Source organism: Barbatula barbatula (assembly GCF_947034865.1).
Source record: "Barbatula barbatula genome assembly, chromosome: 8".
In the NCBI taxonomy this organism is placed as follows: Eukaryota; Metazoa; Chordata; class Actinopteri; order Cypriniformes; family Nemacheilidae; genus Barbatula; species Barbatula barbatula.
This window is the reverse complement of record NC_136771.1, coordinates 22,779,633-22,794,383: the sequence shown is the minus strand read 5'-3', so window position 1 is coordinate 22,794,383 and position 14,751 is coordinate 22,779,633. Positions and strand designations below refer to the sequence as shown.

The 14,751-nt window shown below is 41.2% G+C and overlaps 1 protein-coding gene across 1 annotated transcript; it reads left to right on the top strand.

Annotated features, from left to right (window-relative positions):
• Positions 1-513: 513 nt before the first annotated feature.
• On the top strand, positions 514-4,190 carry uncx4.1 (Unc4.1 homeobox (C. elegans); the record flags this gene model as incomplete). The annotated part of the gene is made up of 3 exons (XM_079463062.1): positions 514-772; positions 1,446-1,621; positions 2,924-4,190. The coding sequence occupies 3 exons, from the start codon at positions 514-516 to the stop codon at positions 3,893-3,895; spliced, it is 1,407 nt and encodes a 468-aa protein (XP_079319188.1). The 3' UTR covers positions 3,896-4,190.
• Between the last annotated feature and the right edge of the window lie 10,561 nt (positions 4,191-14,751).

Below are 14,751 nucleotides of genomic sequence, written 5' to 3'. Positions count from 1 at the left end.
ACAAGATCAAATGAGCGACTGACAACAACGCGTCCCAAAAACCAAACGTCAAAGCACAAATGTGGTCAAAGGATCAGAATTATCCATTGAAACAGCACTGTGCGTTTATGTAGAATTTGGCGAGGAATCAATCAATCTGCCGGGTTCGCCTCCTCCCTCTATTTGTGATGTCTCGTGTCGTGTTGTGACAGCGTCGGTATTGTTTATTGAGGTAGATGTCAGGTATAATTAGCAATCGATATGGAAAACGTTTTGTGTCGTGCGCCTGACGTCACCGACGACCGACGTTCCCCATTGGTCGCGAATTCCCCAGCGCGAGAGCTGGTTATTTGGACAAGGGGAGAGTTGATGTTTACAAAGTAGGAGAGAGCAAAAAACCTATACGCCTCACTCGGTGTCTTTACTTCTCGTTCGGGAGCGCAAAGCATGTGCACCCTCACCGCTCCACGGCTACCGCGTGCGCTCTGAGTTGGAGCTTGTTTGCCAGACGCGCTTTCTCGATCAGGAGATACAATGATGGACAGCCGGATCCTCGAGCATGCTCATGCCCAGTTTGGAGGCTCTTTGGGAGGCATGGTTGGAATGGGTTTCCCCTACCACCTCGGCCATCACCATGTTTACGATCTCTCCGGACACCAGTTACAGGCGGCCGCTGTGCCCTTTTCCATAGACGGATTACTTAACGGATCGTGCTCGGCGGCTGTTGCAAACTCAAACCCGTTGCTCGGATCTGGTTGTCGCGTTAACGGGGATAGTCAATATAAACTCAGCGGTAAGACAATGATTCTTATATTTTCGTTATCTAGCTCGAATATAGTAAAAGTAGTTATTGCGTATTTCGCATTGGAAACAGTTTGCTGGTAAAAACAAAATAAAATAAAATTAGGCCTGTCTCGGAAAGAATATGAAACTTACTTTTTCCATTGACATTACTCTGTCGAAATAAAAATGAAGATATACTTTCTAAGATGTTATTCTGTGCAGAAACTTAAACGGTCGATCACACTATTGATAATAAAATGTCAAGGTTTGATAACCATACATTATTTTACTTGGGATTTAAGACTTAGTATTTTTTGTTATTGTGGGAAAATCGTGGGAAGTTTGCTTGTTAATCTAGATTTAAAATCTATAAATTATATAGTATTATACCACATTATGTAAGCAGCTTTAATAATTATAAAATAATCGAAAAGCCCTTGCTTCTTGTTTTATTCTAGCAAGCTGTCTTTTAAGCATCCAAGCTTTACAGTCAGCTGCCAAAAAATCTAAGCATTTATGTGAAACATTTTATGATATCATTTTATTTTCCCTCAATTATGATATCATTAATGCTTACCGTCTTGTTTATATCAGCAAATAGACATGTAGGCTAGACATTTCCGAGCAGAACTGCAAGTGTGCATATGTGCATGTTCATGTCCTCACAGACTCTGTGGTCCTAGATGCCGGAGACCCAGACAAGGAAAGCCCTGGTTGTAAACGAAGGCGAACGCGTACAAATTTTACGGGTTGGCAGCTGGAGGAACTAGAGAAAGCGTTCAACGAAAGCCATTATCCGGACGTGTTCATGCGCGAGGCTCTCGCGCTACGTCTAGACCTTGTTGAGTCACGTGTTCAGGTAAATGATGTTTTTATGGTTGTTTATCTTTATGATGATGGCAATTCATTATTATACAGAGATCCAAAATAATTTAAAGCTGCTCCACTTTTAATGCACTTATTTGTAAGATTTGTAAGCTTACTTGCTTAAGATGAAAACATTGGGAAGTAATATTTTAAATGCAAAGCTTGAAGTCTTAATTACCTCATGACAGCAGGATAAACAGATGTTTGTTTAATAATGCCTTTGTTCAAATAATAATTATTGGACCGCAATAAACAATTAATAAACCACAATAAAAACTGTTTATATAAAAGGATGCTGCAGATTTTAACGTATGTATAGTCTGCCTTATATAAGCAGAACACAGTTTGATTATTTTCTTTGATTTATATAAATATAACATTATTATATATGTTAGCAATCTCTTACAAAAGAAATATGGGTCAGTGGGTTGAGAATCTAAGTACTGTAATCTTTGGATATACCGTCTTTGTCTGCATTTTCCTTTTTGCAGAAACTCGACACTGGATGTCAAACAGTCTTCTTTGGGGAGCCGATGGCTTAGCTTTGTATTATTCGTATTGCTTAAGGAAGATTAGCGCGCTTTATCGTTAGGTTTGTGTACTGACAGATTTTCGCGACATTAACATTTCATGTGTATACACGGCTATTGTCCTGTATAGCCTCGATGGCTGTATGTTAGTGTGCTAGTGGATGTAAACTCTGGTGTTATCAGCGCTGAACAGACGGTGGTCGCCATGTGAGGGGCCTGGGTGTGAGGTGCGAGCCTGCTGCTCTCTGCCTCTCGAAGGCCAAATTTGTCTTGGCGCTTATATGCGCCTAAATTAACTTTAGGGGAACAGGCCTCAAATTAGCCACGCAAGATGCAAGCTAAATTGAAAGAGTGAGCCATTACATTGAATCAATTGACAATTAGGGCAAGTGCGTGCGTGAGCTCCAGTCTATGACAAATGATGACAGCGTTTCCAAGACGTATCTTAATGTCAATAGAAGAAAAAAACCTGGTCACAGCAACTAATCGTTTTGTTAGAAAATATGAATTGCTTCTGAAATATGTTTGGTTGGAATAGTCAACATGTTTATATTCTTTTTAAAATACAAACAGATTTGAATAAATACAAATGCATCACTGTGTATTATTTACAAGCTGTGATAACAACTGTATTGACTAAATAATATCGTGACGAAATGACACAATAATAAGGCTTTATATGTTGATTTCAGGTGTTTGTCAGACACATTTTGATTTTTTTCTACTATGTGCTCGCAGCCTATTAAAAATGATTTGCTTCATAGGTGTGGTTCCAAAATCGACGAGCAAAGTGGCGCAAAAAGGAGAACACCAAAAAAGGCCCCGGTCGACCAGCGCACAACTCTCAACCGACCACATGCAGCGGCGAACCGATGGACCCAGAGGAAATTGCACGACGGGAGTTGGAGCGCTTGGAAAAGAAGAAGCGCAAACAGGAACGCAAACTGCTCAAGTCCCAGAACAAGCTTTTAGCGGGGGAGCTCTTCCACACACCCGGATCTGACAGCGATAGCGGAGTATCTCAGAGCACAGACAGCGAGTCAACTCAGTTCAGCGGAACCCCGGCCAGCGCGCACCGACAGCCAACAGAACATACCTGTGACCAAATACGGCACCAAAGATCCACCGGTACAGAATCAGCTGAGCCCACAGACTCCACACGGAACTCTGCCCTGTGTCTTTCCAGTGGCATCACACGGGCCTCCACGCTCCAGAAACTCAGTCCATTTAGTGTGGAGAGTTTACTAGCCGACTCGAGTCCCCGGAGGAAAACTCTCCTGGATTTTTCTCAGTTACCGCCGCAGCGATCGTTGGTCGGTAAAGGCCATTTCCTTCTGTATCCCATTACTCAACCGCTGGGTTTCATCGTACCACAGACAGCGATGAAAACGAGTCAGAATTCAGGAAGCAACTTTTCCACCATGGTCATCTCTAACCCAGACCAGCACGGGTCTGGACACGTTACAAAAAACAACAATCACCTGCGTAAAGACGCAAGCGGGGATGGTCACACAGACGGTGAACTGCAAAGACAAAGTCAGAACTCTCCAATGCAAACGATTTGTTTAGCTGAATCGAATTCACCCCAAAAGGAGTTTGCAAACGAATCCGAATCCACTGTCACAAACTGTACTCAGAAAGAAAGCACCTCGCCCGATCAGTCCGAAGGTTCGGACGCCAAAACTTGCAGTTCTGGGGACACAAATACCGATGGAGAGGATGTTGACATGGACTGACATTTAGTGGAGCCAAGTTGACCCGTCACAAACCCAAAGCTGATCACGACACGTTTTTGTATTCAAAACTGTTTGAATTCGTTTTTATACTTTTCAGAAATGGATAGTCTTTATTCAGGTCGACTTTTTTATTTTGTTTTCAATTCAGCCACACCGCTTACTTGACGGAACAAGTTTGCCCATGAGCAGGATACAAAAACAACACAAATCCTCAAACGCTGTATAAATGATAAAGTATCGAAGATATTTATATATGTAACATTTTGATAAGTAATAATAATAAAATAATATTGTGAAAGAAAAGATCTTTTATTGCCACCTCGGTGCTCGCCTGTCTGTTTTGTTTATCGTTTTGAGAGGGGGGCTGTACTGCAGGCTCGTGTTTATTGCTTTAACAAATTCATTCATTCAAAACCTCCAGTTGAAATGAGGTCTCGCGCTGCGGGCGGTAGGACCCGGTCAGCTCCTGTGGAGTTTTGATATGAAAGTAATTATTTTCCCGGTGGCGGCTGGGAGGATACGTTTTTTTTCTGTTAGCCTGAAGGGTTATTATACATTACCGATTCCAGCGATATGAAATCACATAAACTTCCAACAATAATAGAATTAGCATGAAAGGCTGGCGAGTCAGATTGAAATGGGGAAATAATAGCCCAAGCAGCTGCGCGCGTACGCGTGAGTTTGGATTCGTGTGTGCGCATCGCGAGCGCATTGTGTGGCGAGGCCGGGTGATTCGTGGGGCGGAATTTTCATGAGGCGGGCCTGTCAGGGCACGCGTGGGCGCAATATTAAGATAGATGGGAGATGATATCCCTCATTGTTCTGTCGCGTACATTGATGTTCCTGCCTTATCGGCCTATTGATCATGTGTCGCTCTGTAATAGAACAGTCCCTCTCTCTCTCGCTCTCTCTCTCTCTCTCTCTCTTGCTCCCCCCTCTCTCTCTACCAGTAAAAGCGTTATCTAGGGTCAAAAACTGACTGAGCATCTGCACTGGAAAATATTAGGATGACTTAAGTGAATTCAAGAACGCATTGAGATGAAGCAATGTCCATGTCAATGAGTTAGCACGTGGGTAGATTTGGAGTCTAAACGCTTTTTCTCATTTTGCTCAACACACACAGTCTGTACAAGTGGACCGTATTTTACAAACGTAGCACCACCACCAACACCCCTCCGGTCATCGTCAGCCAGCCCCTTTATTTGCAGAAAAGTAAACGGAGTGGCTCGAGCCGTACCCTTCGAATGACATCTATACCTGCCTTAATAACATTTACATAATTTCTTATTTCGGTGACTGCTGTTTGCTCTGCGCGAGGCCGATCTTATAGGAAAAATAATGAGACAGGCAGAATCGTCTCCAGGGGGAGTGTGCTGCTACTTCAGCGAGGAGAAACATGAATGTTTTAGTGTACTTATGAGTGTAGGAAGAGATGAGTGTAAGGAGGGAAATATGGGATATATTTTACAGTGGCACGGGCCTATGTGAGCTGAATGTCTGAACCGCAACCATTATCTAATGCGCAAGTTCACTAGGGATCCCGCAAGCACGAGTGGGCATACTTTACTCAGACAAACAATGAATTGATTCATATTAAATGAATTGATGATACTACTATACCGGCTCACGTCTGGTCAGTCCTCCAGTGCGATTGCCTGTTCTTGCACGCATTATAACTCGGTTTATAGATTTAGGAGGTAGAAAGTATTCATTTCGAGCCTCGAGACTCATTATAAACGAAGAAGGGAGGAGCGCAAATTGTTTTTACGCTATTATCTGTCCGCGCGCCGCAATTTCTCCCGCTAATTACGAAGGTGTTGCTTCTCATTGACAGCCGGCTGCTGATTTTCAATTTAACTGATCATCCTACATTCATTTCTCCACGTGATAAACCTACAAGGCCGCCATGCCCCGGGTGGAGAGCGCAGGAGATGCACAGAGAGGGGGGTAGTGGTGAGTGCGCCTGTCAGGACGAGTTAATGGGGGAAGTGTATGCGCCAATGAGTGCGGATCAGGCAGCTAATTTACCACCTCCCGTTGCCCTCTATCTCCGTAGCTCATTTCCTCTTCTCTCCCGGGAGAGATTGCCACCCTGGAGCCGCGCGCGCAGACACCGGGCAACGGGTTTGTCGTGTTGCAACAGATCCAAGCTTTAACGCCAATGAAGTCGGAAACACTCGAAAATAATAAAAGATTCATGCATGCTAATTAAGTTCAGTTCAATTACATCTCCTTTTTTCATTTAATAGAAACAACACGATTTGCGCAATTAATTATTAACGTCAATCGGACAAGCGCATTTGGTTCCAAGTTGCTAGATGCTCCAAAAAAGGTTATTAAAAGGTTTTAAACATTGTAAACATTTACACCGTTAAGAAAATTAACTATGGTTTAATTAGAGCAAGAGGGGGTAACCAGGTTTCGGCATATTGATTAGCCGTTAAGGGTACATTTTTGGTTCCTATGGTTTTACGACAAATAAAACCACAAACTATAAAGCTGAAGCATGAAAAGGTCAGAACATTTCTTTAGCACAAAAAACTTGGAAAATTGTTGCTCTCTCTCGAGAACTTTTGTCTGAAAGGTTCTTTGGGGGTACCAAAAAAACCTTTAAAGCGTGGTTACATAATTTCCCCAACCAATCTCTCCTCGTTTTCATATTTGACTTCTATGCTTTATCGAGCGATTACGTGCTTCTATTGAGCATATGTCTGTCTGTCGTGTTCATAGGGATGCTTTTGCGCCGCTCGAGGGGTTTGCGCAATTTCCTCGGTCGTGTCTTCAGGCCTTGGTAATTTGATAGATAAATCAAGTGCGTTTTGGGCTCAGGTTTAGCCGTTCAAGGCCGGTGATTGATTCGGGACCCGCGGTAGTACAGGGTCACTGACAGTCTGGATAAATTAGACCAGTTCTAATGAGACCCGATTATTTCAACAGCCCGCGACCGGCGTGAAAAATAAGATCTAGGTGTCAAATCGATTCAAGATCAACGCGCAAACACGCGCGGCTTTACGCGCATATAGTTGTCCACGAATGGGCGCATTGTTTAATTGGACAAAAATTCGACTACCATATTAAACTGTCACAATTCATCTACCGGTCAGTACAAATGGTAATTGAAGAATGTTTCATTTCATATTTACAGAAGATGTGGCCTTTAGGTCTATGTATGAATGGGGGCTTAGATTGTTGAATTAGCCTAACATTGTGAGCAGTGTCAGAACTCACAAGTAGCTCATTTGTGATTTAAAAATTATTCTGTGAAGCGCTTCATAAATCTGCCATGTTGGGTAAGGTTAAAAACTGTGGACGTGTGAAGGGAGGAATAGAGTGGAAAATATGGTTAAGACTGTTGAATGCCTTCAAAACTTTTCCTCTCAAAACAAAGCGTTCACTATAACGCAGAAAAAAATAAAGACGCATGCGCAAAAATATGAATATTACGCACGCTCCAGCGCTGTATATTTCTACTTAATAGGCTACTTTTGTACCGTGACCATTTATTTATTCAATAAACGACAAGAAAAAAAATGTGTGTGTCGAACAATAATGGAAAAGGCATGACTGTTAAATCGTAAAAATTGAATCAAGGCGCCGAATGGGATGCACAGCAAACATTTATTAAAATTTGGCATAAATTTAAATGTTCAGCATTGTCATTTTGTTTTAAAACCGATTTCATGGATTCTCGTTATTATAAAGATCATCCAAAATGTGTGTTTTCGCACCTCCCAATATGAATTGAATCCCTTCTATATCCTTCATCAAATCAGTTTAAACGTTTAAAAACGAATGTCGTTTTTATTTACTGTAAAGCAGAACTATTTCTTTAAAAGGACCCCCCTCTGTGGGGGACATGTTAGTGTTGGTAACGACCTCACACCAGCCACTCAGATTCTCCAGCCTTGTTCTGTTATTATCACCTGACCAAAAGTGTTTCATTATAAGCTTCTCCAATTACCCAATAGATGATCACACGCAGGCCCGCACACAAACTGGGGTTGACCCCGAGTATACCACGTTCACATGAAAGAATTTAAATGCTACCAACCGCTTTCCTGTGGCTCAGTGGTTAGATCATGGTGCTAGCAACGCCAATGGGTTCGATCACAGGGGATCGCACATACTCAGATACAATGTCGCTTTGGATAAAAGCGTCTGCCAAATGCGTAAATGTAAATGAACCAACCATTGGAATCCAAACATGGATTTAAAAATCTCATGCAAGGTGTTGGAGCAGTCATCTGAAAACTGGTTGAGGTGTTTGCATATAAGCCATGTGGAGAAGTAGCAGATTGGCACACTCTGAGGCTCGACTATCTTTATTTTGTGCCAGGGGAGTGCCAGGGCAGGGTAGAGCAAAGCAGCTGGGCTAGATCTTCCACACACGCATGCCCACATATACCCTTGGCCTGGCATCTTTCAGCAGGGGACCATGCTGGTAATGACCTAAGGAAATGGGTCAAGAGTTAGATCGAGAGGAAAAATGTGAAAACAGAACAGGGCAAAAAGGATAAAAATGATAAAAAACTTAAAACCTTGTGGTCAATGGTTAGGATGAGAAATCAAATGCACATTTAGCATCACTCCTTTTAAAGTACAAACGACATCATTCACAAAACAACAATAAAACATAAGTATTTGTCATAAGACGGAATAATAAAAAGACACGTTTGCATTGCATTTGTTGAAAATGCTTTGCACGTAAAATGGCATTCATTCATGATTTAGAAAATAAACACCACACGACCTAAGAGATATTGTGTTTCTTTTTAATTTTATCCATATTTTCTATCTGTGCCATCTATCCCGTCAATTATACTTATGATCGTTCTGTTTAAAGTAAAAATTTTATCACATAATGAAGTGCTTTTTGTTTACAGGATAGCAAAAGTAGTAAAACAAGGTATATTTTACAGTATCAAACGTGGAAGGTGTTGTCAGTTTGATTAGGCCAACAGATTAGCACAGACAGGTCTGCTTGTTAAAAGGGCATTCCCAATACAGCAAAAACAACAATGTTTAAAAAAAATCACATTAAACCCAATTAATTAGTTTTAATTTCATTCTAAATGCACTGAAGTGCTTGTTAAATGGAGGATGAGGCGTATTAAAAATGCCAACCTCCGCACACACGGCCGCATACACACACACTCGCGAGGAACGGTAAATAAACAGCTTAAGCTTGCTTTCCGGTGGAATGGGCAACAGACTCCCTTGGTGGCACCCGGCAACCATAATCTGGCGTAAATAATGACATCTCTCTTCACGGCCGCGAGCTTTAGCCAAATTAAGACACGCACACACATGCAGACGTACACACATGTACACAGACAAAGAGCTCCAGCCAGTATCACTAATTATTTACTTTGGGTTGGACTACGGTGACCCCCTGGCCACACCGAGGCCTGCCAGCACCAGCAGGGAGAGATGAGTCAAGCATCTGCTGAGAGAGAGAGAGAGAGAGAGAGAGAGAGAGAGAGAGAGAGAGAGCGTTAGTTTGTCGTTTATGAGATATCAGACCCACAGGTGTGTGTAAGTGATTTGAGTATTTAAAATAATTTGTAATTGCAAATATAGTGCAAATATTGTAGCACATGCATCTAAGCCCCAAAACACATATGAGAGCCTACAAATATTTGAATCGTTGCACCTGCAAACTGCAGAAATGTTGAGATACGTTTCTCGGATGTTGAGGTACTTAAAGGGACAGCTCATCATTTACTCACCCTCACGTCATTCCAAACCTGTGGAACAACTATGGTAGGAAATGGTGCCCCAGAACTCTTTGGTTTCCCACATTCTTCAAAATATCTTCTTCAGAACAGAGAAATTCATACAGGTTTGGTACAACTTGACGGTGAGTAAATAACAGAAATTTGGTTTTCGGGTGAATTATCCCTTTGCTTTAAGAACAGCGAGTTTAAAGTGAACTTGAGGTTAAGTGGTTGCCTAAATTTCTTATGTTGAGTTGCAGGTGAGCATGGTGAAACTGTTCATGTGTTTACACGTCTTATGTTTACTGTTACTGCATTTGTAAACAATTATATAAAGAGAAATGATATAAACAAGATGTAACAGGGTTTAGGCCGGTGTTGCTCCGTATACTCAATTCAATAGCGATTAACGCTTCCACTGTTTCATTCATATATTTGCTTTCAGTTTTCATTTGCTTTGGTGCGGGCTAGAAACACAGTGTGTCCTACAACTATAAAGGGTTTGATGTGATTGTGGAAAAACTCCCTGAAATATTACCAATGACAATGACACGCTTTGCTTTACACAGTTCATGTAATGCACGGTGGTTTGTGTCTCGGTAGAGATCCACCGAAGCATTTTTAGAGGCCGGTCATATTCTGCGTATACTTGTATAAAACTGGAGCTTGCGCTTTCCTGGTGTTTGGCGTTGTTAAGCAAGCCAGAATGTAGAGGAATCACTGTAGTATTCGCCCTCTCAATGTGTGTATATCCGAGTGCGATTGTTCCCGATGCCCCTCGCAGCATTGGTTTGGTGCCTCAGCTTGATTCTATCGAACCCAGGTGCGTTTGCATCCAACTCACGTCATCACGAAACGTGCGTGACACCTGATAGTAAACAGAACACGGGTCAATATATTGTGTTTTTTATTCACTTGTTGCAGTAAACAACACTTGGTCTTACTCTATGTTCGCTTACGGAGCTTTCTGCAGCTTGCAAACAGACTATTTATCAGGACGGTTTTTAAATCGGGAAACATACCATTCATTTGCCGCTCTCATTCCACTCGCAACGCGCCAAAAAACGCACGCTCACTCTGACTCAAATCCAAGGTAAATTACCAACCCCACATCTCTTACATGAGTTTTATTGAAGTAAGTACAATGAAATCGGATTTTTCATGCCGACCGTGCCCAGTACTGAACTAAACTGCAAGCGTGAAAGGCACCTGGAAGCAACCTAAGGGGGGGCCTCACCCAAAGAGCAAGCTAGGATCCCCCTTACCACCTTAATCCACCCTTGATTTTTATCTTTGTGGACCCCGCACAGTGATGAATACCAGTACATACATGATTTTTATACAGCACAAACGGTATATTTTATTCTCTACCCCAAACATTAAGATCGTAGAAGCTTTAAGCTTTTTTAGATTTTCAAAAAAACATTGTTCTGTAAAATGTATAAGCTTTCTTTTTGCCCGTGGGGAGTCCCCTTGAGTTGCTGTGTATCCAGGTTTAGGTCTCCACTGGGATATAAAAACAAGGCCACACACACATAACGTTTAACACATTTAAAAAAATAGGCTGTTTGGTGTTTACCTGAGGGTGCCAAAACTGTTACCACACGGTAGGGTTTACCAGGACCACGCATATACACATACGATCACTTAAGATGGGATGCGGTATTTTGGGAATGCCGGTGTACAGTACCACCAAGAACAAGTTTTTAAAACCCGCCAAGTGCGTGAAACCATACAGTCACCCTTTCTATAGCACAGATCTCAATCTACAAGTAGCACTTATCATTCAGCGCTGTTGGCCTTCTAGGCAAAGCAGCACACCGGCTTCCAGAATTAGGCGTGACTAATGTTAGGCTGAACTCTGCCCAGGCAGCTAGGTTGAGCAGACACAGTAATAACAGCCATAGCTCATTTACTGCGCAACCTACCAAAGACATCACACCACTTCTACACATACACCAGCACACGTATGTCCTCACACATTTTATATGCGTTAGCTTTGTGAGTTGTGTTTGGTCCCTAAAGGCTTCCAGGTTCTGAATGTTATTTCCCTAAACGCTCAAGTGCTAAATGGGAGTTGATGCATCTTCCAGAGACTGTGAACGAGCTACGTGAATATTTAACACTAAACAACAAAGAGTGCGAGAGAAAGAGAGACAAAGATAGAGATAAACAGGTGGAGAGAGAGAGAGAGAGAGAGAGAGAGAGAGAGATGGCTTATTTAGAATCACCTGGAAACCTTTTGATGTTTTGTCCACAGATTTTGTCACAAACACCAAGAAGCAAATGTCACCAATCCGACACATACACGCTCAAACACACACAGATATTGAAAGTATAAAGCCACCGAATCCATTTCCTCTCACCACACTATTTCTCCTACCTGTTAAATCAAAATGATCCCAAGTTAGGTCACACACACAACCGCACACACTCAAAACCAACACAATAATTGAAATATTTTCAACCTGATTAAACCCAACGCCCCGGGCTATGCCAGTTGCTATGGCTCTGCGCCTTGGTTGCTAGGGGGAGTAAATCACGGTGCATTATTTGATTTTTGTAATAGATATGAAAGCTCGATTCGGCCGATTAAATGTCTTCCCGTCTAGCACCTACAAGACCCGAGGCGGCGAGCGAGAGAGTGGAAAAACTGAAAGAAATGGAGATTCGATACGGCTTCAAAATTGCAATAAAATGTTAATGGTTAATGGGAAATAACGTATGAAATGAAAATACCTCAATGCCTTTTAGTGCTAGTTACCTAAGACTATTTAGTAGAAATGCATTTATTACTTTATATACGGATCCCCAGTGTGATAAAACAATCAATTCTTTATCGTGACAACATTTTTTTTCTTTCTAATTAAACGTGGGCGACTGTTTAGAGGAACTATGCTCCTTAAATGCAACTTTATCAGATTAAACTTAAAAATACTTTGTATTGCCAGGTAAAAACATTTTTTATTAGGTTCTATTAAAGACCATCAGATTACAATGTTGTTTTCATTTTTATCATCCTGAGCTGCATTTACATATAATTGAAGTTTACTGTACTGTATACCTAAACGTTATGCTTTTCTCAATTCGGTTTTATAAGCTATATTATCTTTTAATTTAACTAATGGCATACTTTAGTACCAGCCCATATGTTTAAGAAACTGGCATCTGCCAATTTCAAACTAGTCAATTATGGAAAATATTATAGTATTATGTTTACATTCATTATTATTATGCTCAACAACATTATATTATTTTTATCATTAATATTATATTGTTTTATTCAAATAATAATAATACTACAAAAAAAATCTCATATTACCAACAGGCAGGCCAATAACATTTTCTGTTGAGTATTGACTGATTTTATAACCCCAAACATTGTGTGACTTTCACAATTTACAACATTTCAGACAAATTAAGATAAAGCAACAAAAAATGTGTTTTTCCTAAATCACAACTGGACTTTTGCACTGAAAGCAACATATTTAGTTTTATCTGACAAAACAAACCTAAACGTTCGAGTGCCTTTATTTAACAATTCTTTAATCCAATCTGACTGTCTGTGTTCGTGTTTGATATTTTAACTATAACAGCGTGAACAATGACGTACCCGAGTGAACGTTCTTGGCTCACGGATGAAGTGCAGCAGGACATCAGTAGCATCCAGCAAAGAACAGGGTCGTCTGAAGCTGTACATGATGACAAGAACATATGATTGGCAGCGATATAATTGCATTTTCTGTGTTGATGTGGATAAATGTGTATTGATGAATACCTGTCTTGAGTGTGTGAATATATGTTTGAAGTAATTAAAGCCTGACATCTAGCTTTGTTCATCCACTAAGATTGTAATTAGCAATGAGCTTCGCTCTCAAAAGACAGTTCTAAAATACACTACACAAATCACTATAATACTGCTGTTGACATGAGAGGCAGAGAACAGGAAAGAGAGAGAGAAATGTGGGAGAGAGAAAAAGGAATGGTGTGAAAGCAGGCTTTGAGAGATTAGAAATTTACATATCTTAATAGACAACCACATACTCACATTCTTTCATCGAGAAAGTCCCCGTGCAGCAGTGGAATTGTGGGTAGTGGACTGGCAAGGCGCTGAAACTGATTGTTTAATAGGACTCGCACACACACACACATACTCGGACACAATGCTACAACGTACAAGAATAGACCAACTCTGGCCTGACGGAACAATTAGCGTTTCTGGAGCTAAGCAGCGTACGTGTTATCCATAAAATGAAAAGGCATGGAAAAATAAAGTTGTGATTATTTCGATTTATTGGATTTGAACGAGTTTTAACAAGTCTCGAGCAACTGAACAGAAAATATAAATCTAGATGAAAAAGCCTGTTTCATATACTTGTACACATTTGCCAGCAATATATAAAGCACGCTTATTACAAGGCTCTCTTGTAAATGTAAGAAACACACTTCTGACTGGTCCGTCATGACATTCCGCAGTCAAATACTACTGTATAATGTTAAAGTATACTGCAGCATAACGAACCATTGTAACTCACAATTTCCAACATAGTCTCACTACAAATGTATGTATGCATACGTGTACGTATGTTAGTAGACGAGAACGTATTTTGAGCACGGGGTGTTTTCTGCCAGGGCAGAAGTTATGACTGTGCCATGGGCGAGCCGCTTAAGTTTAATGTGAATAAATAACGGAGGCAAGAATGAGTTGCTGCCCAGAATAAAGAAGGATGCCAGTGTGATTATAGGCGGCAGCTTACCCACCCAAACATCAACCTATAATAAACCAATCACACGACCAAACATAACTGCATGATGTTTTATTAACAAAGTTTGGGAGGATTGTGCGGATAACTTACCCTGCTGGCCTTCCATGACTAATCTCACCAACCTGAACCCGGCTGGCTTTCCATGACTAACCTCACGAATCCGATGGCTTTCTATAAACTATCATCACCAGTCATCCTATCAGCTCGGGAGAAAACCGTTAGAGAAGACGCCTTACCTGCCTTTTCGCTTCATTTCCGCAGCATCCCTCCTCCACCCCAACTCCTCACAATCATTTTTAGCTCAGCATAACGGGGGGAACCTCAGCATAACTGTAGACATTTTATAACTAATTAATTGTATTTACAATCAAGA